This window comes from Pelobates fuscus, chromosome 12 (genome assembly GCF_036172605.1).
Source record: "Pelobates fuscus isolate aPelFus1 chromosome 12, aPelFus1.pri, whole genome shotgun sequence".
Classification (NCBI taxonomy): domain Eukaryota; kingdom Metazoa; phylum Chordata; class Amphibia; order Anura; family Pelobatidae; genus Pelobates; species Pelobates fuscus.
This window is the reverse complement of record NC_086328.1, coordinates 140985978-141009922: the sequence shown is the minus strand read 5'-3', so window position 1 is coordinate 141009922 and position 23945 is coordinate 140985978. Positions and strand designations below refer to the sequence as shown.

The following is a 23945-nucleotide window of genomic DNA, read 5'->3' as shown; positions in this document are numbered from 1 at the left end:
TAAATTAAACTCCCACCCCCCTTTACCCAGTTTAATAAAAAAAAATTAACCCTTCCCTGCCTGACTACAGTGATCAATTGGCAGGGATTACATTTTACTATGATCTGATTTTTTTTTTTAACCCCTGAGGGTTAATTCTTTTTTTTTTTAACCCTCAGGGGTTAAATTTATTTTATTAATATTTTAAAATTATAAATTTAGCTAGCTGGGGAGGGTGGAAGTTAGTGGGGAATTGGGGGATTTAGTGTTAGGCTAACTAGGGGTTAATGTTAAAAAAAGTTTTAAAATAAGCTTTAAAAAGTTAAAAAATTAACTTAAAAAAGTTTTAATAACGTTTAAGTAAAAAAAAAAAAAAACCCTTTACCCAGTCCAAATAAAAATGAACCCCTTCCCTGCCAGCCGATCACTGCTTACAGCGATCAAAATACAGATCACAGTATTTTTTTTATCCCCTGACGATTAACTTTTATTTATTTTTTAACCCTCAGGGGTTCAATTTATTTAATTAACTAATTTAAATATTGTATAATTAAATATTTTGCTAGCTGGGGTGGGTGGGAGTAATGGGAATTTACTGTTAGTACTGTTTACTGCTAGTTAGGGGTTAACGGTAAAAAAAAAAGCTTAGAAAAATGTTAAATCTGTAAAAAAAAGTTTTAAGAAAGTTTAGGAAACTTTAAAAAAATTAATAAGCAAAACAAAAGTTTAAAAAAAGGTTAAAAAATACATTTAAAAATGCTCATTACCACTACACCTGGAACATACTAGAGAAAAAAATTATCCCAAGGTTCAAAATATGCCTTTTGAATTACCCCAGGGTGTATTCTTTAATAAATAGTATGTGTTTGTGGAGAAGTTTCAATAACCAACCATCTAAACTACTCCAAATTGGAACATGGACACAGGGTAAAACTGAATGGCTGCGTCTCAAATGTGCCCCTTCAACATCCACATATACCTGGCAAAGGTACATACGGGGGTATTTTTGTACTCAGCAGACATAGCTGAGCAACATATGAAGTATTATACAGTGGTAGTACACATAAGGTTTGCAAAATATACTGTGCAAACTCACTTTGTGTGTCAAAAAGGCAGAAAAAAACGCTTATTACCACTACACTTGATCCCACACTAAGGTTTAAAATATGCCTTTTGAAATACCCTGGGGTGTCTACTTTAAGAAATGGTAGGCCTTTGTGGGGTAGTTTGAATTTAAAACCTGCGAAGATGCTTGGAAATTGCACATAGGCCCAGCGTCAAAATTCAAAGTTCGGTAAAAACTGATATGGCGTGCAGGCTGCCCTGACGGAACACCTCACCAACTACTTCAGGGAAAACGACACGGGAGAGGTGTCAAAAGTGACGCTATGGGAAGCGCACAAGAGTGTACTTCGAGGCCATCTCATCAGGATTGCCTCTCGTAAAAAAAGGGACTCGCAGCAACGTATGTTGGAGCTAACCGATCAGATCTCCCGACTGGAAGCACAACACAAGCGATCACAGCTCGAAGAGCACTATCGCTCACTCCTGGACGCTCGCCGACAACTGGCGGACCTGGTAGCCAACAAACACCATAGGGAGACACAACGATCCAAGGCCTTCTTTTACATCCATGCTAACAAGGGTGGGAGGCTCCTGGCCCGCATGATCCGACCCCAACAAGCGAGGGCGCAAGTACATGCACTCCGGAAGACCGATGGCACACTCACACAATTCCCAGAAGCAATTGCCACTGAATTTTGTAACTACTACCGACAACTGTACAATTCCACACCGTCACTTCCCGACGCCCGCGGAGCGGACCTACAAGACGCAACATGGCGTTACCTACAAGGTTTCCAACCAGCCGCCCTAACACCAGAAGAAGCGGAACTACTGGAGGCCCCGATCACCACGGAAGAGGTGCAGGCGGCGATTAAGGCAGCGAAGAAAGGGAAGGCCCCGGGACCAGACGGACTCTCGGTGGGATATTACAAATCATTCAGAGACATTCTTACGCCACATCTAATGGCAGCCCTCAATCGACTCCAGCAGGGAGACACATTCCATGAGGAAACGTTAGCAGCTACTATCACGGTAATCCCTAAACCCGGCAAGAACCCCGAAAACTGCAGTAGCTACCGGCCGATCTCGCTTCTCAACGCGGATGTGAAGCTATTCACCAAGATCATTGCCACCAGACTACAAAAATATGTACCGCGCTTAATACATCCGGATCAAACGGGTTTTGTACCGGGAAGGGAAGCCAGAGATTGCACACTCCGGGCGTTTTCCATACAAGCATTAGCCCTTAGGGAGAAACCAGGCCTACTAATGCTTTCAACAGATGCCGAAAAGGCCTTTGACCGGGTAAACTGGAGTTTCATGATGGCGACACTACGAAAGGTGGGACTGGGAAGAGGCATGATGACTTGGATTGAAGCGCTCTACACAGACCCCAGCGCCAGAGTAAGGGTGAATGGTGCGCTTACGGACACCTTCGCCATTCACAATGGCACGCGACAGGGTTGTCCACTATCGCCACTCTTGTTTGCCATCTCGCTGGAACCGTTCCTGGATAGAGTGAGACATACACCAGAGATCAGAGGGTTTAGGCATGGGACCCAGGAACACAAGGTAGCTGCATACGCAGACGACATGCTCTTCTTCGTAAACGATCCAGCTGAATCCCTGCCGGTCTTGATGCGAGAATTCGATACGTATGGCCAGTTATCAGGGCTGAAGCTCAATTTGACTAAATGCGAACTATTAGACGTCTCAACCCCGACGAACACAGGAGAACGAATTCAACGTGAGTACCCCTTCCATTGGTGCCAGGATCAGATGCGATACCTAGGAATATGGATACCCAGGAACCCGACAGAACTGTATGCCAAGAATTACATCCCCCTCTTGCGCACAATACTAAACGACCTTAAGAGCTGGAATTACGACCACATATCCTGGCAGGGGCGTATATCGGTAATAAAGATGAACATTCTCCCGCGGCTACTTTACCATTTTCACACCATCCCCTGGCACATCCCGCCAGGATTTTTTACATCTCTTAAGTCGGCGGTGATACAATACGTCTGGAAGGGAGAAAGGGCACGACTCAGCTTTGACAAGCTATGCCTACCTAAGAACTGGGGGGGCCTGGCTTTACCAGATATCCGCAAATACTTCCATGCCACGGTACTGCAGCGGATCAGGGACTGGCATGTGGCATCTGATGACAAATTGTGGGTGGCGTTGAATAGAGAAGTCATAAACAAAGCCCTCCCCAGACTCACATGGCATAACTCGGCGGACGTAACTTCGAAGCTGGGCGCTGAATCACCCGTCACTCAAACGCTAAAAACATGGTCTCACCTGAGACGAAACCAACATATCTCCCCACAGCCGAGCCCCCTGATACCGATAACTTATAATTCGGAGATAGGCGGAGGACTACATTGTTCTTCCTGGCCAATAGAGGGAAGTGGGGACTTTGTCCCAATATTCGAGGTCCTCAGTAACGCGGGAATACGAAATCTTCGGGAATGGAGTGGAATACTACAAACGACACTACTGCACAGATTTCATTACACGCAACTACGACATTTTTACTACAACCTCCCCAACAGGGTAGCGTTACATAGAGAACAGACGTGGTTTGAACGCTCCTGCATGACCGGCTCCGCCGCCGATGGCAGTGTCTCAGTCATCTACCAACAGCTAATAACAGGAGACCGCACACGGAACACGGCGTTCAAGCGAAGATGGGAAGAGCTGACGGATAGGACATTTACTGATGCACAATGGGAGCAGATATTGATTTTGCAGCACAAGAGCTCCATTAGTACCAACTACCAGGAGGTCAACTTCAAGCTACTCTCCCACTGGTACAGGACTCCATCTCTATTAAGTAGAATATTCCCGGGGTCTACAGACACTTGTTGGAGATGTGAAACCCACACAGGCACAATAAGACACATCTGGTGGGATTGCGCAAAGATTAAGCCGTTTTGGGAAGACGTACAACGGGAAATGACAATCATCCTGGGTGACCTACCTGACTTCAATATAGAAATGGCTCTACTCCATCACACGGAAGGCTCAATAGCCCAATACAAGAGGTCGATAATCCGCCACCTACTAAATGCGGCCAAAGCATCCATACCCGCTAAATGGAAACAAACACAACCACCAACTATGACAGACTGGCTTCAGAGGATAGAGGACATACACACGGCCGAGGCGCGATACGCAGAACTGCTCGGAAGGAGCACCAAACATGTCGAAGCCTGGACCCCGTGGTATGTATACCTCTCAAGACCGGGAGCAAGAAGACCGTAAAGCACATTATTTCACACGGTTCAGGAGTGCCCGAGCGCGCGCTGACGAATGGTGCCACCTATCACCCCACCCTCCTTCCCCCCCCCCCACATCTGTGTTCCCCCCCCCCCCCCTTCCTCCCCCCCTCCTTTTCTCATTTTCACAACGTACAAGGTCTCTACTCAAACCCACGCGACCTACTTCTGGGACACAGTGGCGGCGGCTCAGACTGGCCCGGGGAGGTCGGATCAGGGGTACCCGACTGTGAGGATGCGCGAGCTAAAGGCGAAATAGGCGGTAGATCCCAGGGAGGCGTACCAGTACTATCACCACAAGCTGACTAAAGGGACAACTAGGGAACTGACCATACTGAGAGGCGACCCCAAAGTAAAACACGCTAGACCGACAAAAGGAAGGGAATAAAACATACGCCCTACGACACTCCAAGGCACCTCATCAGACGTTTGACTGACGGACTACTGAAGTAGACAGACACACCCAAACCACCTATGTAACACGAGGGACTACTAGAATTCCCATCTTCGGGAGATCCCAGATTAGGGTGTGGATTTGGGGGTGGCGCCCTTAGTGGTGCATTGTAAGTGCTTGGAACTCACAATCTCGCCTGCAACACAACACACTTAGCTTAACATCATATGCCTACACATATCCGACACTACCCCCAACTGGGGATGCGCAGGTTCTCTCAGCCATATATGTCACATCTCACCATGTATGAGACTACAGCTCTTACCTACTCTCTTGGCTATTAGGTCTATATGCCAGGTCACTTGGAAGGACTGCAGAACAGGGGCTTCGTGATATCTTCTTGTTTAACCTTGCTTGTTTGATTATTGAAGTTACTGGAACTGTTTTAGCTCGAAAAGATGCATCTATCTATAGTCGTTCAATTGTTTAACTTGCTCAAATTACCTACGCTTTACTGACTGATTAACAGCCATATGACGCTTGCTGAATGTTAGATGAGCAGAAGCTAACGATGCTTATTTTCAATGTTGAGTTACGATCTGATATACAGTATATACACTGTTGTGGTGTATGAATATTTGTGACTTTGTACTCACCTGATCGTCATAATAAAGAATTTACAAAAAAAAAAAAAACTGATATGGCTTGGTCTCCTATATGGCACTGTAGCTTCACGGAATAGTGCCAAAGACATTCATTGGGGATGTCTTTTTACTCAGAAGAATTAGCTGAGCATAATTTGGGGGTTTTGAATTTAGTGGCACATATGAAATATACAAAATGGGCAGACTAGATGGGCCGAATGGTTCTTATCTGCCGTCACATTCTATGTTAAATGCCCAGCAAAAATGCAATCCGTATGTAAAAAAAAATGCCCAAAATTATTTTTTACTACATACTTGGCATATATTGGTGAAAAAATGGGGGCATGCTAAGGCACAATATGCACCTTATGATATACCCTGGAGTGTCTACTTTTACAAATGGTAGGCCTTTGTGGGTTTTTTATGAACAGTCAAACTGTTATAATACCCCAAATGGAAGCATAGGCTCATTAAATCCGTCTCTCAAAATTCTACAGTGAATACTGAAAAGGACAGGTCTCCTGTATGGCACTGTAGCATCACGAAATAGTGCCAAAGACATACAATGGGGGTGTCATTTTACTCAGCAGATGTAACTGAGTACAAAATAAAACTTTGTACAGGAATAGCACACACCAACTTTACAAAATACACATCAGAAGTTCATTGTTATAAGTTTGTGTGCCAAAACCCCCCAAAAACACAATTTTACTCCAATATTTAGCAGAGGTTGGCGGTGAAATGGCTACGTAGAAAGTGATAAAACAACCTTAGGTAAATAACCTGTGGTGTCTACTTTATATAAATATATACTTTTGTGTGGCAATTTTGTTTTCTTTTATGGCTATTAAGCTTACAAGACAAACATACCAAATTCTAAAATCGCTCCACATTTAAAGTTTATTTTACTCCTTGTGCTTTGTGACCTGTAACTACCAAAAAAAACCTTAAAATCCCAGACACATTATATATTCTGTAATTCAGAACAACTAAATGAATTTATTTTTAATTACTTTCCTTAACCTGCACTAATTGTGCACACATTATTATTGCAAAAACTGTAAAACAAACTCAAACATTTTCATTTTTTTTGAATTTTTCTGTATATTTTTTATAATAAATAAGCATTTATGTATATATATATGTTACATCAAATTAAAGCCCTTTCTGTCCTTTAAAAAACAGTATTTAATATGCGTCAGTGCAATAAATTAGTAAAATGCAAATTGCAGTTGAACGCAAACAGCAAAAAATGCCGTTGTCATTAAGTGAAAGACAAGCTTCTGAAGCTCTGTCCTTAACCCCTTAAGGACAGAGCTTCAGAAGCTTGACTTACGCTTAATGACACAAGCAAATTTTGCATTTTCTTGCTGTTTGCGTTCAACTGCAATTTGCATCTCTCTCATTTATTGCACCGACACATATTATATACTGTTTTTTAAAGGACAGAAAGGGCTTTAATTTGATATAACATATAAATATATAAATGCTTACTTATTATAAAAAAAAATACAGAAAAATGCAAAAAAAATGAAAAATATTGTTGTTTTTTTTTACAGTTTTTGCAATCATAATGTGTGCATAATTAGTGCAGGTTAAGGAAAGTAATTCAAAATAAATTCATTTATTTGTTCTGATTTACAGAATATATAATGTGTCTGGGATTTTCAGGTTTTTTTGGTAGTTACAGGTCACAAAGCACAAGGAGTAAAATAAACTTTTAATGTGGAGCGATTTTAGAATTTGGTATGTTTGTCTTATAAGCTTAATAGCCATAAAATAAAACAAAATTGCCACACAAAAGTATATATTTATATAAAGTAGACACCACAGGCTATTTACCTAAGGTTGTTTTGACACTTTCTACGTAGCCATTTTACCGCCAACCTCTGCTAAATATTGGAGTAAAATTGTGTTTTTGGGGGGTTTTCGCACACAAACGTATAACAAAGAACTTCTCATGTGTATTTTGTAAAGTTGTTGTGTGCTATTCCTGTACAAAGTTTTATTATGTGTTCAGTTACTTCTGCTGAGTACAACGGTACCCCCATTGTATGTCTTTGGCACTATTTTGTGAAGCTACAGTGCCATATAGGAGACCTGTCCTTTTCAGTATTCACAGTAGAATTTTGAGAGACGGATATAATGAGCCTATGCTTCCATTTGGGGTATTATAACAGTTTGACTGTTCAAAAACCCCCACAAAGGCCTACCATTTGTAAAAGTAGACACTCCAGGGTATCTCATAAGGTGCATATTGTGCCTTAACATGCCCCCATTTTTTTACCATTACATGCCAAAGTATGTGGTAAAAAATAATTGTGTGCATTTTTTACATACGGATTGCATTTTTGCTGGGCATTTTGTATATTTCATATGTGCCACTAAGTTCAAACCCCCCAAATTATGCTCAGCTAAGTCTTCTGAGTAAAAGGACACCCCCATTGTATGTCTATGGCACTATTTCGTGAAGCTACAGTGCCATACAGGAGACCTGTCCTTTTCAGTATTCACAGTAGAATTTTGAGAGACGGATTTAATGAGCTTATGCTTCCATTTGGGGTATTATAACAGTTTGACTGTTCAAAAACCCCCACAAAGGCCTACCATTTGTAAAAGTAGACACTCCAGGGTATCTCATAAGGTGCATATTGTGCCTTAACATGCCCCCATTTTTTTACCATTACATGCCAAAGTATGTGGTAAAAAATAATTTTGTGCATTTTTTACATACGGATTGCATTTTTGCTGGGCATTTTGTATATTTCATATGTGCCACTAAGTTCAAACCCCCCAAATTATGCTCAGCTAAGTCTTCTGAGTAAAAGGACACCCCCATTGTATGTCTATGGCAGTATTTCGTGAAGCTACAGTGCCATACAGGAGACCTGTCCTTTTCAGTATTCACAGTTGAATTTTGAGAGACGGATTTAATGAGCCTATGCTTCCATTTGGGGTATTATAACAGTTTGACTGTTCAAAAAAAAACCACAAAGGCCTACCATTTGTAAAAGTAGACACTCCAGGGTATATCATAAGGTGCATATTGTGCCTTAGCATGCCCCCATTTTTTCACCAATATATGCCAAAGTATGTGGTAAAAAATAATTTTGTGCATTTTTTGACATACGGATTGCATTTTTGCTGGGCATTTTGTATATTTCATATGTGCCACTAAGTTCAAAACCTTCAAATTATGCTCAGCTAAGTCTTCTGAGTAAAAAGACATCCCCAATGAATGTCTTTGGCACTATTTTGTGAAGGTACAGTGGCATATTGGAGACCAAGCCATATCAGTTTTTACAGAACTTTGAATTTTGACGCTGGACCTATGTGCAATTTCCAAGCATCTTCGTAAGTTTTAAATTCAAACTACCCCACAAAGGCCTACCATTTCTTAAAGTAGACACCCCAGGGTATTTCAAAAGGCATATTTTGAACCTTAGCGTGGGATAATTTTTCCGCTAGCTTGTACCAGGTGTAGTGGTAATAAGCGTTTTTTCTGCCTTTTTGACACACAAAGTGAGTTTGCACAGTATATTTTGCAAACCTTATGTGTACCACCACTCTATAATACTTTATATGTTGCTCAGCTATGTCGGCTGAGTACAAAAATACCCCCGTATGTACCTTTGCCAGGTATATGTGGACATCGGAGGGGCACATTTGGGACACAGCCATTCCATTTTTTTTCAAACTTTAAATTTTTACGCTGTGCCCATGTCCCATTTTAGAGTATTTTACCAGGCTATATAATCCAAATACCCCATAAAGCCATACCATTTCTTAAAGAAGACATCCCAGGGTATTTCAAAAGGCATATTTTGAACCTTAGCGTGGGATCATTTTTCCGCTAGCTTGTACCAGGTGTAGTGGTAATGAGCGTTATTAAATGTATTTTTTTACTTTTTAAAACTTTTTTTACTTTTTAAAACTATTTTTTAAACTTTTGTTTTGCTTATTCATTTTTTTAAAGTTTCCTAAACTTTCGTAAAACTTTTTTTACAGATTTAACATTTTTCTAAGCTTTTTCTTTTACCGTTAACCCCTAACTAGCAGTAAGCAGCACTAACAGTAAATTCCCCATTTTCCCATAACTCCCACCCACCCCAGCTAGCAAAATATTTAATTATACAATATTTAAATTAGTTAATTAAATTAATTTAACCCCTGAGGGTTAAAAAATAAATAAAAGTTAATCGTCAGGGGTTAAAAAAAAATTAGATCACAGTATAATACTGTGATCTGTATTTTGATCACTGTAGGCAGTGATCGACTGGCAGGGAAGGGGTTCATTTTTATTTGGACTGGGTAAAGGGTTTATTTTTTTTTATTTTTTACTTAAACGTTATTAAAACTTTTTTTTTACTTAATTTTTTAACTTTTTAAAGCTTATTTTAAAACTTTTTTTTAATGTTAACCCCTAGTTAGCCTAACACTAAATCCCCCAATTCCACCACTAACTTCCACCCTCCCCAGCTAGCGATCTGGGGTTAATTTTACCGCGTGACGGACGAGGTCCGTCACCCGTCGTTAAGGGCATCCCCAGGATGACGGACCTCGTCCGTCACCCGTCGTGAAGGGGTTAAGGGGTTAAGACCGCAGCCAAATGTACACGTTGTGATCAAAATAAAACGTAAACAAAACCTGGTATTTGCGCTATATGTCTGTCCAACCGTAATTTACCTCTTTCATATTAAATGCACCCACCCTTATTAGATATCATTTTATTTAGGGGAAACATGGCCTTTGTTTAATATCAAATATTTAGCTATGAAACATAATTTAACCCCTTAACGCCGTTACGGCGTTCTATGCCGTTGCGGCTTTAAAGGGCTTTAAAGCCGTTGCGGCGGCATAGAACGCCGTAACGGCTTGCAGCCCCAGGAGCAGAGGTGTACTCACCTCCGCCGCGATCCTCTTCTGGGGGGCTGTCTGAGAGCCCAGGCAGCCCCCCTCCGGCAAATGAGGCCCCCGGGGGCCATGTGATCGCTCTCAAAGAGCGATCACATGGCCCCCTATAGCTGGCTATGGATCTGCCAGCAGGGGGACTGTCTAAAATATTAGACAGTCCCCCTGCTGGTAGGTAGTGTAAAAAAAAAATATTAAAATGTTATAAAAGAAATTAAATGCCTTTTTATATATATAATATATGTATATATATTATATATATAATATATATACATATTATATATATGTAACGTCATACGTAATGTATTTTAATATTAATATTAGTATATATATTAATATTAAAATACACTTAGAATGACGTTACATATATATAATATGTATATATATTATATATATATAATAGATCTATATATATATTATATATATATATATATACGCATAATTACAATAATAAATAAATTAATTTATTAAATAAATAAATAAAATATTGAAACAAAATATAAAATAAATTATATATTCATATGTAATTTCATTCTAACTGTATTTTGTTATTAATATATATATATTGGTAACAAAATACACTTAGAATGACATTCTATATATATCTATCTATATATAAAATACAAATAACCGCAAATATATATATAGAGATAAATACATATAATTACATAAAAGATTACATTAGTATACACGTAGAATTTATATACCTATAAATGCATATATATTAAAATTCTACATGTATATTTAAGTAATTTTTTAACATAATTATGTCATTTGATTAATTAAAATTTGATTGACATGCCTGACAACACAGGGAGAAAGTGCAGAGAATTTAATTTGCAAGCACTATATTAGACCCTGTAACTCTCCAAGACACCATAAAACCTGTACATAGGGGGTACTGTTTTACTCGGGAGACTTCGCTGAACTCAAATATTAGTGTTTAAAACTGGTAAATTGTATTACAACGATGATATTTTAAGTAAAAGTGACGTTTTTTGCATTTTTTACAAACAAACTGCACTTTTATGGACTATATTATTGTTGTAATATGTTTTACTGTTTTAAAACACTAATATTTGTGTTTAGTGAAATCTCCTGAGAATAACAGTACCCCCCATGTACAGGTTTTATGGTGTTTTGGAAAGTTAGAGAGTCACATATAAGGCTCGCATTTCATTTTTTTGACATTGAAATTTGCCAGATTAGTTATGTTGCCTTTGAGACCGTATGGTAGCCCAGGAATAAGAATTACCCCCATGATGGCATACCATTTGCAAAAGTAGACAACCCAAGGTATTGCAAATGGGGTATGTCCAGTCATTTTTAGTAGCCACTTAGTCACAAACACTGGCCAAATATTAGTTTTTTGCTTTTTTCACACAAAAACAAATATGAACGCCTACTTTGGCCAGTGTTTGTGACTAAGTGGCTACTAAAAAAAACTAAACATACCCCACGTTCAATACCTTGGGTTGTCTACTTTTTCAAATGCTATGCCATTATGGGGGTAATTCTCATTCCTGGGCTACCACACCGTCTCAAAGGTAACATTACTAATCTGGCAAATTTCAATTTGAAAATGGAACGTTCTATATTTGACCATGTAACTTTCCAAAACACCATAAAACCTGTTAATGGGGGGTACTGTTGTACTCGTGAGACATCGCTGATTACAAATATGTGCATTTTGTTGCAGTAAAACCTAACAGTATTATGACATTTACAGCTAAAATGTGAGGCGGAACTACAAATGTAAAAAAAAAATTAAAATTTCTCACAGTTTTTTTTTTATTTTATTCATAATAAATTGTTTCATATACAAATATTTTATATGAAATGAAAGCCCTGTTTCTCCTGAACAAAATGATATATAATAAGTGTGGGTGCATTTAATATGAAAGAGGGGAACTACGGGTGAACAGACATATAGCGCAAATTCAAGTTTTTGTTTACGTTTTGTTTTGATCAGAACGTGTACTATTGACTCCGTCCTGAAGGGGTTAATATGAAAAAAATATAAAAAGAATGGGAGAAAATAAGAATGTTTTAATTTGTTTTAGTTCTACGTGACATTCTAACTGTGAATGTCATAATACTGTTTGCTTTTACTGCAATACAATACACATATTTGTATTCAGCGATGTCTCACGTGTAAAACAGTACCCCCTATGTACAGGATTTATGGTGTTTTGGGAAGTTACAGGGTCAAATATAGCGTGTTACATATTTCATTTTTTTCACATTGAAATTCGCCAGATTGGTTACGTTGCCTTTGAGACCATATGGTAGCCCAGGAATAAGAATTAACCCCATGATGGCATACCATTTGCAAAAGTAGACAACCCAAGGTATTGCAAATGGAGTATGTCCAGTCTTTTTTAGTAGCCACTTGGTCACAATCACTGGCCAAAGTTAGTGTTAATATTTGAAAATGCAAAAAACTAATTTGAACGCAAATTTTGGCCAGTGTTTGTGACTAAGTGGCTACTACAAAAACTGTACATACCCTATTTGCAATACCCTGGGTTGTCTACTATTGCAAATAGTATGCCATCATGGGGGTAATTTTCATTCCTGGGCTACCATAAGGTCTCAATGGCAACCTAGCGAATTTTTATGTGAAAAAACTGAAATTCAAGCCTTATATTTGACTCTGTAACTTTTGAAAACACCATAAAACCTGTACATGAGGAGTACTGTTATACTCAGGAGACTTCGCTGTACACAAATATTAGTGTTTCAAAACAGTAAAACGTATCACAACTATTATATCGTCAGTGTAAGTGCCATTTGTGTGTGAAAAATGCTAAAAAAATTCACTGTCACTGACGATATCATCGTTGTAATATATTTTACTGTTTTGAAACACTAATATTTGTGTTCATCGAAGTCTTCCAAGTAAAACAGTACCCCCCATGTACAGGTTTTATGGTGTCTTGGAAAGTTACAGGGTTAAACATAGTGCTAGAAAATTGAATTCCCTGAACTTTCGGCCTGTGTTGTCAGGCAGGTCCTGCAAATTGTAATTAATAAAATGACCTAATTATGTAAAATTATTACATAAATATATATACGTAGAATTATATATATATATATATATATGTGTGTGTGTGTATATATATATATATATATATATATGTATATAATTTTTTTATATATATAGTGATATATACGTATATACTTATGTATATAGATATATATATTATTTCGTTCTACATGTATTTTGATATCAACATATATATATTCATTTTAAAATACAGTTAGAACGAAATTACGCATGTATATATATTTTTTATCTATTTATTTTTTATTATTTTTTTATTTTATTTTTTAACGGATATATTTATTTATTTTTTATTATATATAAATATATATATAATGAAAATTATATATATTTAATCAATATCATTGTACGTGTATTTTGATAATATATATATATATATAAAATTATGTATATATTAATATTAAAATACACAGTGTATGTATATTTATGTGTATATATATATACTTAGATCATATATATAATAAATATATATATGATCTAAGTATATATTGTGTTATTTTTACACTGTTTTAAAATTTTTTTAATTTTTTTCAGACAGCAGGGGGAGTACCGGTCATTACAGGCACTCCACCTGCTGGCATTGTCTTGGACGGCTATGCCGTCCATGTGATCGCGGGGTCCTCGCAAGGACCTCGCGATCACATGGTCCAGGGGGGCCGAAGAGGACGGAGGGGGACTCCCTGGGCTCCCAGGTAAGTACCCCATACCGCGATCGCCGGCGTGGGATCGCCGGCGACCGGGTAAGTACATAAGATTGCAGGGCGTTCTATGCTGTCCTGCGGCGTTTAGAGCCACCAAAATGGGGACGGCATAGAACACCCTGCGGTCTTAAGGGGTTAAATAAACCACGTTATAAAGACCTGAGAGTGCACCCTTTTCTTTGGATTATATGTATACACGGGTTGCACCAAGGCAAGCTTTCTGGATCAAAAATGTATGTGTAATAATATGTATGTACAGTGCAAAAGTATTCACCCCCATGACTTTTTACCTATTTTGTTACATTACAGCCTTAAGTTCAATGTTTTATTAATCTGAATTTTATGTGATGGATCAGAACACAATAGTCTAAGTTGGTGAAGTGAAATGAGAAGAATATATACATAAAACTATTTTTTAGAAATAGAAAACAGAAAATTGGCATGTGCGTATGTATTCACCCCCTTTGTTATGAAGCCCATAAAAAGCTCTGGTGCAACCAATTACCTCCAGAAGTCACATAATTAGTGAAATGATGTCCTCCTGTGTGCAATCTAAGTGTCACATGATCTGTCATTACATATACACACCTTTTGTGAAAGGCCCCAGAGGCTGCAACCTAAGCAAGAGGCACCACTAACCAAACACTGCCATGAAGACCAAGCAACTCTCTAAACAAGTAAGGGACAATGTTGTCGAGAAGTACAAGTCAGGGTTAGGTTATAAAAAAATATCCAAATCTTTGATGATGCCCAGGAGCACCATCAAATCTACCATAACCAAATGGAAAGAACATGGCACAACAGCAAACCTGCCAAGAGACGGCCGCCCACCAAAACTCACGGACCGGGCAAGGAGGGCATTAATCAGAGAGGCAGCACAGAGACCTAAGGTAACCCTGGAGGAGCTGCAGAGTTCCACAGCAGAGATTGGAGTATCTGTACATAGGAGGACAATAAGCCGTGCGCTCCATAGAGTTGGGCTTTATGGCAGAGTGGCCAGAAGAAAGCCATTACTTTCAGCAAAAAAACTAAATGTCACGTTTTGAGTTTGCGAAAAGGCACGTGGGAGACTCCCAAAATGTATGGAGTACAAAGAACACCATCATGCTGTGGGGATGTTTTCCCAGCCGGGACTGGGAAACTGATCAAAGTTGAGGGAAAGATGGATGGTGCTAAATACAGGGATATTCTTGAGCAAACCTGTACAACTCTGTGCGTGATTTGAGGCTAGGACGGAGGTTCACCTTCCAGCAGGACAATGACCCCAAACACACTGCTAAAGCAACACTTGAGTGGCTTAAGGGGAAACATGTAAATGTGTTGGAATGGCCTAGTCAAAGCCCAGACCTCAATCCAATTGAAAATCTGTGGTCAGACTTAAAGATTGCTGTTCACAAACGCAAGCCATCCAACTTGAAGGAGCTGGAGCAGTTTTGCGAGGAGGAATGGGCAAAAAGTCCCAGTGGTAAGATGTGGCAAACTCATAGAGACTTATCCAAAGCGACTTGGAGCTGTGATTGCCGCAAAAGGAGCCTCTACAAAGTATTGACTTTAGGGGGGGTGAATAGTTATGCACATTGACCTTCTGTTATTTTGCCCTATTTGTTGTTTGCTTCACAATAAAAAAAAAAAACATCTTCAAAGTTGTGGGCATGTTTTGTAAATTAAATTATGCAAATACTCAAACAATCCATGTTAATTCCAGGTTGTAAGGCAACAAAACACGAAAAATGCCAAGGGGGTGAATACTTTTGCAAGGCACTGTATATACAGTGAGGGAAAAAAAGTGTTTGATCCCCTGCTGATTTTAAACGTTTGTCCACTGACAAAGAAATTATCAGCCTATAATTTTAATGGTAGGTGTATTTTAACAGTGAGAGACAGAATAAAAAAAAAAAATCCTGAAAAATGCATGTCAAAAAAGTTATAAATTGATTTGCATGTCAATGAGTGAAATAAATATTTGACCCCTTCGACTTTGTATTTGGTGGCAAAACCCTTGTTGGCAATCACAGAGGTCAGACGTTTCTTGTAGTTGGCCACCAGGTTTCCACACATCTCAGGAGGGATTTTGTCCCACTCTTCTCTGCAGATCCTCTCCAAGTCATTAAGGCATCGGGCTGACTGGCAACTGGAACCTTCAGCTCCCTCCACAGATTTTCTATGGGATTAACATCTGGAGATTGGCTTGGCTGTGTGTTTTTGGGTCATTGTCATGTTGGAATACCCATTCACGACCCATTTTAAATGCCCTGGCTGAGGGAAGGAGCTTCTCACCCAAGATTGTACAGTACATGGCCCAGTCCATCGTCCATTTTGATGCGGTGCAGTTGTCCTGTCCCCTTAGCAGAAAAACACCCCTAAAGCATAATGTTTCCACCTCCATGTTTGACAGTGGGGATGGTGTTCTTGGGGTCATAGGCAGCATTCCTCCTCCTCCAAACACTGTGAGTTGAGTTGACGCCAAAGAGCTCAATTTTGGTCTCGTCTGACCACAAAACTTTCATCCAGTTTTCTTCTGAATCGTTCAGATGTCCGTTGGCAAACTTCAGACGGGCCTGTACATGTGCTTTCTTGAGCAGGGGGACCTTGTGGGCACTGCAGAATTTCAGTCCTTCACGGCGTAGTGTGTTACCAATTGTTTCTTTGGTGACTATGGTCCCAGCTGCTATGAGATCATTAACAAGATCCTCCCATGTAGTTCTGGTCTGATTCCTCACCGTTCTCACGATCATTGAAACTCCACGAAGTGAGATCTTGCATGGTGCACCAGACCGAGGGAGACTGATGGTTATTTTGTGTTTCTTCTATTTGCGAATAATCGCACCAACTGTTGTCACTTTCTCACCAAGCAGCTTAGTGATAGTCTTCTAGCCCTTTCCATCCTTGTGTAGGTCTACAATCTTGTCCCTGACATCCTTGGACAGCTCTTTGGTCTTGGCCATGGTGGAGAGTTTGGAATCGGATTGATTGCTTCTGTGGACAGGTTTCTTTTATACAGGTAACAAGCTGAGATTAGGAGCACTCCCTTTAAGAGAGTGCTCCTAATCTCAGCTCGTTACCTGTATAAAAGATATCTGGGAGCCAGAAATCTTTCTGATTGATAGGGGATCAAATACTTATTTCACTCATTGACATGCAAATCAATTGATAACCTTTTTGACATGCGTTTTTCTGGATTTTTTTGTTTTGTTATTCTGTCTCTCACTGTTAAAATACACCTACCGTTAAAATTATAAACTGATCATTTCTTTGTCAGTGGACAAACGTTCAAAATCAGCAGGGAATCAAATACTTTCCCCCCTCACTGTATGTATATGTGTGTATGTGTATATATGTATACACACACAATTTGTGTTTGAATGTAAGCATGTTTTTGTATGGAGTATGTGTTGATGTTGGTGTTTGAATATAGGCGTGCATTTGTTTGCAGTGTATACACGCAGACACACACAATGACAGTTACACACATAGATACAGATACACTCACTGCCACACAGATACACACAATGACATTACATTTTGATGCAGGAGGGTGGCTGGGACTGATGGGAGCCAGCTGGCTCTCCCCTCCTCTGTCTATGCTCTGTTTCTCCTCTCTCCTGCACGGAGTAAGCTGGGAGGAAGTGACCGCCCATCACTTCCTCCCATCACTACTTGTGGCTGCCATTTTTAAAGGGACCCGGTCGCGCTATTAAACGACCGCTGACCGGGCACCTGAAGTGCATGGGCCATCCGATGGGCCCCATCAGCAACAGTGTTGCCAGTACAGATTGGGAATGTGTGGCCAGGTCCCCCAGGACCGCCGTGCCTGTAACAGCCGTCATGGTTGTCACACCCTGATGGTGGGCCTGAGAATAATAGATAATGCATTCAAACATAAAAAAGCAACATTTCGACCTCCTAGGAGGTGTTTGACAAACACTCATTGGAAGTTGAAAAATTGCTGTTTATGCTGTGATCTCTCCAAATAAATCTATCTTTTGTACCTCGAGTGCCAGAATCACATTGTTTTTTCACATTTATAAGTTTGCCAGCATCACTCATGAGATGAGTGCAGATTCCTTCCTTCCTGATTACAACTTAAAACATACAAAAAACATAAATAAATAAATAAACTGAAATCACTTTGATGCTCCTGCATATGCATTGATCCATTTCCAGACTCTGGCATTTCTGGCTGTGTCGGTGTTCGGGAGATATTTTGTTCAGCACTATACAGCAGTTCCATTCATGAAAACATGAATGAAACTGGGGTGCTAGGCTAGCTAATAGTAGCCAAGTGTTTTTTTTTTATCATTCGTTTTCAATGCTCCATTTTTATCTGTCTTTGGCACAGGAAGCCTCAAAGTATATTCCTTTCAATAGGCATTGACCCTGTATCCCAGGGTTGGGGACATGATAAGCTACTTCATTTATATTTGCTGATGGTAACTGAACCTGATAAATCTTGGTTTTTATTTGCTTTAAAGAATCATTGGATTAACATAATAATATAAATCTAGGCAAATGTAGCCAAAATAATAGAATAAATAAAAAATAAAGGAATAGAAGCATAGAACGCTATGGAAGGGTAGAACCTCACTGAAGCTTATTAATACCTTCTCTATTCTCAGTTCCTACAGCTGATGAAATGAGTAACCTGACACCAGAATCATCGCCAGAGTAAGTAGGATGCTATTTATAATCCCTCCATCATATCAACGGTCTATAACCCATCCTTATATCTGTCATCATTTAATGGAAAGATGGACATCCTAAATTACAGTATCCCTTCACCCCCCCCCCAATGCTTCAATGCTTTCCTATAGAGGATCTGAAGAGGCTGGACATCCTAAACTACAGTATCTCCCCCTCCCCCCCAATGATTTCCTATATAGAGGATTTGAAGATGCTGGACATCTTAAATACAGCTTCATCTCATGGAGTTAAATGTTGGTGAATGCAGGGAGCACCTCTAGTGGCTGCTTGGTACTCGTCAATTTACATGTGTTTTATCACTAACCTCTTGGTACTTGGTAGTAAGGTAATGTATGTATCATTGTCACATTAACGCAGTCTTTTCTTGGTTCTCTGTTCTGTGTCTGCTTTAACGTTAGACTGGCTAAGAAGTCTTGGTTTGGCAACTTCCTCACGTTGGAAAAAGAGGATCAAATCTTCGTGGTCATTAAAGATAAACCTCTAAGTTCCATCAAAGCTGATATTGTGCAAGCATTTCTCTCGGTAAGACTTGTATCCTTACAAATTGCATAGACCTTGTAATCATAGACGCTTACAGTGACATTTTGTTAATCTCCCACAACTATGACATCTTGATGTTTTCAGTGAATATTTCCTTGGTAGCAGATAATTCCTCAACCCTCAAAACAACACACTACAGGACTAGATGAGCCTGATAGAATAAATTATTCTAAGTGGTATTTTGTCAATAACCATCCCTTTTAAAAGCACAGAACATATAGTAATCATGTATAGATTCTCCATAGAAAAACAGATAATTGCAAATGTGCAAGATAGCCCTCGTAATTTTCTTTCCTACAGATCCCAAGTCTCAGTCATAGTGTGATCTCACAGACCAGTTTCCGAGCAGAGTACAAGTCCACGGGAGGTCCATCCGTCTTCCAGAAGCCAGTAAAGTTTCAGGTGGATATCACATACACGGAAAGTGGAGAGAAGCAAAAGGACTGTGGAATATACTCCGTTACTTTCACTCTGCTGTCAGGTAACAACCAACATGTAAATAACCAACACACGGACACCCGTGAAAAAGTGATAAAACACAAGAAAAAACTTAACTGATAGGTACACGGCTCCCACGGTTATCTCCCAGCTGATAACCATATAACAGGACTGTATAATTGATGGGATGTTTTGGGATATTGCTAGTGTACCTATAATAGAGGACAAAACATAGTGCAAATATTGCTAATAAACTATAATGAAAAAGATCAGAATGCACTCACATATTCCAGGAAAATAAAGCGTATTATGGGTGCCTCCCCTTGATGGAAATGGGGGGTATGTTCCTTTAAAATTCCCTCCTCAAGTGATAGCCAATAGGGTATCCAGGTCAGCCCAAAATTTCACAGACAGCAACCAAAAGGAATACTTTAAAGGCGATTTATTCACTTTGAAAACAACCAACATGTGTGGGAAGAATTCTGATTCTGGTAGCTAGCCTTATTAGCTGCAGACACGGTGATGAAGTCAATGTTCACTCTGTAACGCCCTCCAACTTTAGCTTTAAAAATAGTACCGGTATATCATTCTTCATTGTACCCCCACACCAGGAGCAGAGTTAGGGTTGAACAACCATTTCCTCAGCTTGGTTTTGGGTAAAAAAACGGAAATTATGTTATTTGTATAACTAACTGTAATGTCTGTTAATAATTGTTTCCCTTCCTTACTTGATGTACCTTGTCTGTCAATTCTCAATTTCTATCTCTATTCATAATAAGCGTCTGTCTCCTTATCACTGCCCCATATTTGCTCCTTGTCATTCTATCCTTACCATGGCTCTATCAGCATGTGAATGTCCAATATCTTTATTTATACACCATCTCCACCAATACTCACTGTCACCTTATCACTGTTCCATATTTGCTCCTAGTCATTCTATCCTTACCATGGCTCTATCACCATGTGAGTGTCCAATATCTTTATTTATACACCATCTCCACCAATACTCACTGTCTCCTTATCACTGTCCCATATTTGCTCCTTGTCATTCTATCCTTACCATGGCTCTATCAGCATGTGAATGTCCAATATCTTTATTTATACACCATCTCCACCAATACTCACTGTCGCCTTATCACTGTCCCATATTTGCTCCTAGTCATTCTATCCTTACCATGGATCTATCACCATGTGAATGTCCAATTTCTTTATTTATATACCATCTCCACCAATACTCACTGTCTCCTTATCACTGTCCCATATTTGCTCCTAGTCATTCTATCCTTACCATGGATCTATCACCATGTGAGTGTCCAATTTCTTTATTTATACACCATCTCCACCAATACTCACTGTCGCCTTATCACTGTCCCATATTTGCTCCTAGTCATTCTATCCTTACCATGGCTCTATCACCATGTGAGTGTCCAATTTTTTTATTTATATACCATCTCCACCAATACTCACTGTCCCATATTTGCTCCTAGTCATTCTATCCTTACCATGGCTCTATCACTATGTGAATGTCCAATCTCTGCCAATACTCATCTCTGCCAATACTCACTGTCGCCTTATCACTGTCCCATATTTGCTCCTAGTCATTCTATCCTTACCATGGATCTATCACCATGTGAATGTCCAATTTCTTTATTTATACACCATCTCCACCAATACTCACTGTCTCATTATCACTGTCCCATATTTGCTCCTAGTCATTCTATCCTTACCATGGATCTATCACCATGTGAGTGTCCAATTTCTTTATTTATACACCATCTCCACCAATACTCACTGTCGCCTTATCACTGTCCCATATTTGCTCCTAGTCATTCTATCCTTACCATGGCTCTATCACCATGTGAGTGTCCAATTTTTTTATTTATATACCATCTCCACCAATACTCACTGTCTCCTTATCACTGTCCCATATTTGCTCCTAGTCATTCTATCCTTACCATGGCTCTATCACCATGTGAGTGTCCAATTTTTTTATTTATATACCATCTCCACCAATACTCACTGTCCCATATTTGCTCCTAGTCATTCTATCCTTACCATGGCTCTATCACTATGTGAATGTCCAATCTCTGCCAATACTCATCTCCACCAATACTCACTGTCTCATTATCACTGTCCCATATTTGCTCCTAGTCATTATATCCTTACCATGGCTCTATCACCATGTGAATGTCCAATATCTTTATTTATACACCATCTCCACCAATACTCACTGTCTCCTTATCACTGCCCCATATTTGCTCCTAGTCATTCTATCCTTACCATGGCTCTATCACCATGTGAGTGTCCAATCTCTGCCAATACTCACTGTCTCCTTATCACTGTCCCATATTTGCTCCTAGTCATTCTATCCTTACCATGGCTCTATCACCATGTGAATGTCCAATCTCTGCCAAAACTCATCTCCACCAATACTCACTGTCTCATTATCACTGCTCCATTTCCATTATGAGTACCTTGTATTTTAACCACTACTCGGTCTATGCCCCTATCACTGTGAATGTCCTGTGTCTAGATCACTCTGCCATGTCTATTGACATTAAATGTTGGTATTCACAGGAAAATCAATATTATTCAACTCGCTGCTTTAACTCTGATAACAATGATGTCAAAGGGCTGCCATAATTTGAGACATTCTGATATTCACCATATCCCATATTTGTTGTTTTTTTTTTTTTTTCCTTCTACTTCAGGTCCCAGCCGGAGGTTTAAACGGGTTGTGGAGACAATTCAGACTCAGCTTCTAAGCTCACATGAACAACCGTCTGTACTTCAGCTTTCAGGTGAGAGTGGGTGTACATACAGGATATCACCACAATTTGTTAAAATACCAGGATCAGTCTCCTTTTTCCTTTTATTGATCAGGGTTTAGTCCTTTGGTGCTGTGCAAGAAAGATGGATGAATTTGGTGCCTAGAAGAACCTGTTACATTACCCCATGTCTGTGTACTGTATCAGTGATCTAAATCATCGTGCACTGTAATAATGATCTTAATCACTGTGTACTGTATCAGTGATCGAAATTACCGTGCACTGTATCCGTGATCTTAATCACCGTGTACTGTATCAGTGATCTAAATCATCGTGCACTGTAATAATGATCTTAATCACGTGTACTGTATCAGTGATCGAAATTACAGTGTACTGTATCAGTGATCTAAATCATCGTGCACTGTATCGATGATCTTAATCACTGTGTACTGTATCCGTGATCTTAATCACCGTGTACTGTATCAGTGATCTAAATCATCGTGCACTGTAATAATGATCTTAATCACTGTGTACTGTATCCGTGATCTTAATCACCGTGTACTGTATCAGTGATCTAAATCATCGTGCACTGTATCGATGATCTTAATCACTGTGTACTGTATCCGTGATCTTAATTACCGTGTACTGTATCAGTGATCGAAATTACCGTGTACTGTATCAGTGATCAAAATCTGTCATGGCTCCCAGTGATTCTGCCGGCGTGGTTGCACATAAAGTAAGCAACCACGCCGACAGAAACAATTCTTACTTACCTTGCTCGCAGTAGATCACTACCTGACCTCCCTCCCGGTCCGGTCCCCAGCGGGTGCGACGCTCTTAGGAGCGCCGACCGATGCGGTTCAGATTTTTGTAGTAAACTTGCATTCTCCCACACCAAAGATGGCGCCAGCGTGCATACGACATCACGTCATAGATGAGCACGCACGTTTTGGGGTCGGAGGCAGCCCATCACAGCCAAAGAAGGGGTATTTCAATCCAAATTACCTTTCTGTCCGTACCATGTTATGGTTTCCCTTTGCTGGTTATCCGAGAGTATATTCCTGATCGTGTTTTACTGGTTTTTGACTTTGGCTTCGTTCTGATTTCTGGTACCTTTGACTTTTGGCTTTTCCTTATCGCTGTTCCTCGTTCTGTGTCCCTGACCTCGGCAAGTATTTTGACTATTCTCTGGTACGTTAAGTCCGGCCATTCTAAGGTCCGGTTAGATGTCATCCTTAGTCCTAGGTGTGATACAATTCTGCATGCTGAATCATCAGTAATCCAGACATTACGACATGGCCATAGATCCTGTAGATTTGTGTCAGCACATAGCAGCTTGCGAGAGAAAGCTAGAGGAAAATGATCACCGCATGGATCAATTTGCCCAGGCTTTTAATACACTCCTAATATGGACCTACACCTATTGTATATAAGGCACCTACTATCTCCC

At 39.6% G+C, this 23945-nt stretch overlaps 1 protein-coding gene across 5 annotated transcripts in view; it reads left to right on the top strand.

Moving 5' to 3' along the window:
• Positions 1-23945, top strand: part of LOC134579136 (serine/threonine-protein kinase BRSK2) — a 258249-nt gene that overhangs the window by 211434 nt on the left and 22870 nt on the right. For all 5 annotated transcript variants that reach the window (XM_063438311.1, XM_063438310.1, XM_063438314.1 and 2 more), the window contains exons 15-18: positions 18665-18713; positions 19148-19271; positions 19590-19770; positions 22439-22528. In XM_063438311.1, coding sequence (XP_063294381.1) covers positions 18665-18713; positions 19148-19271; positions 19590-19770; positions 22439-22528 — 444 coding nt within the window. The remainder of the gene's footprint in view (positions 1-18664; positions 18714-19147; positions 19272-19589; positions 19771-22438; positions 22529-23945) is intronic.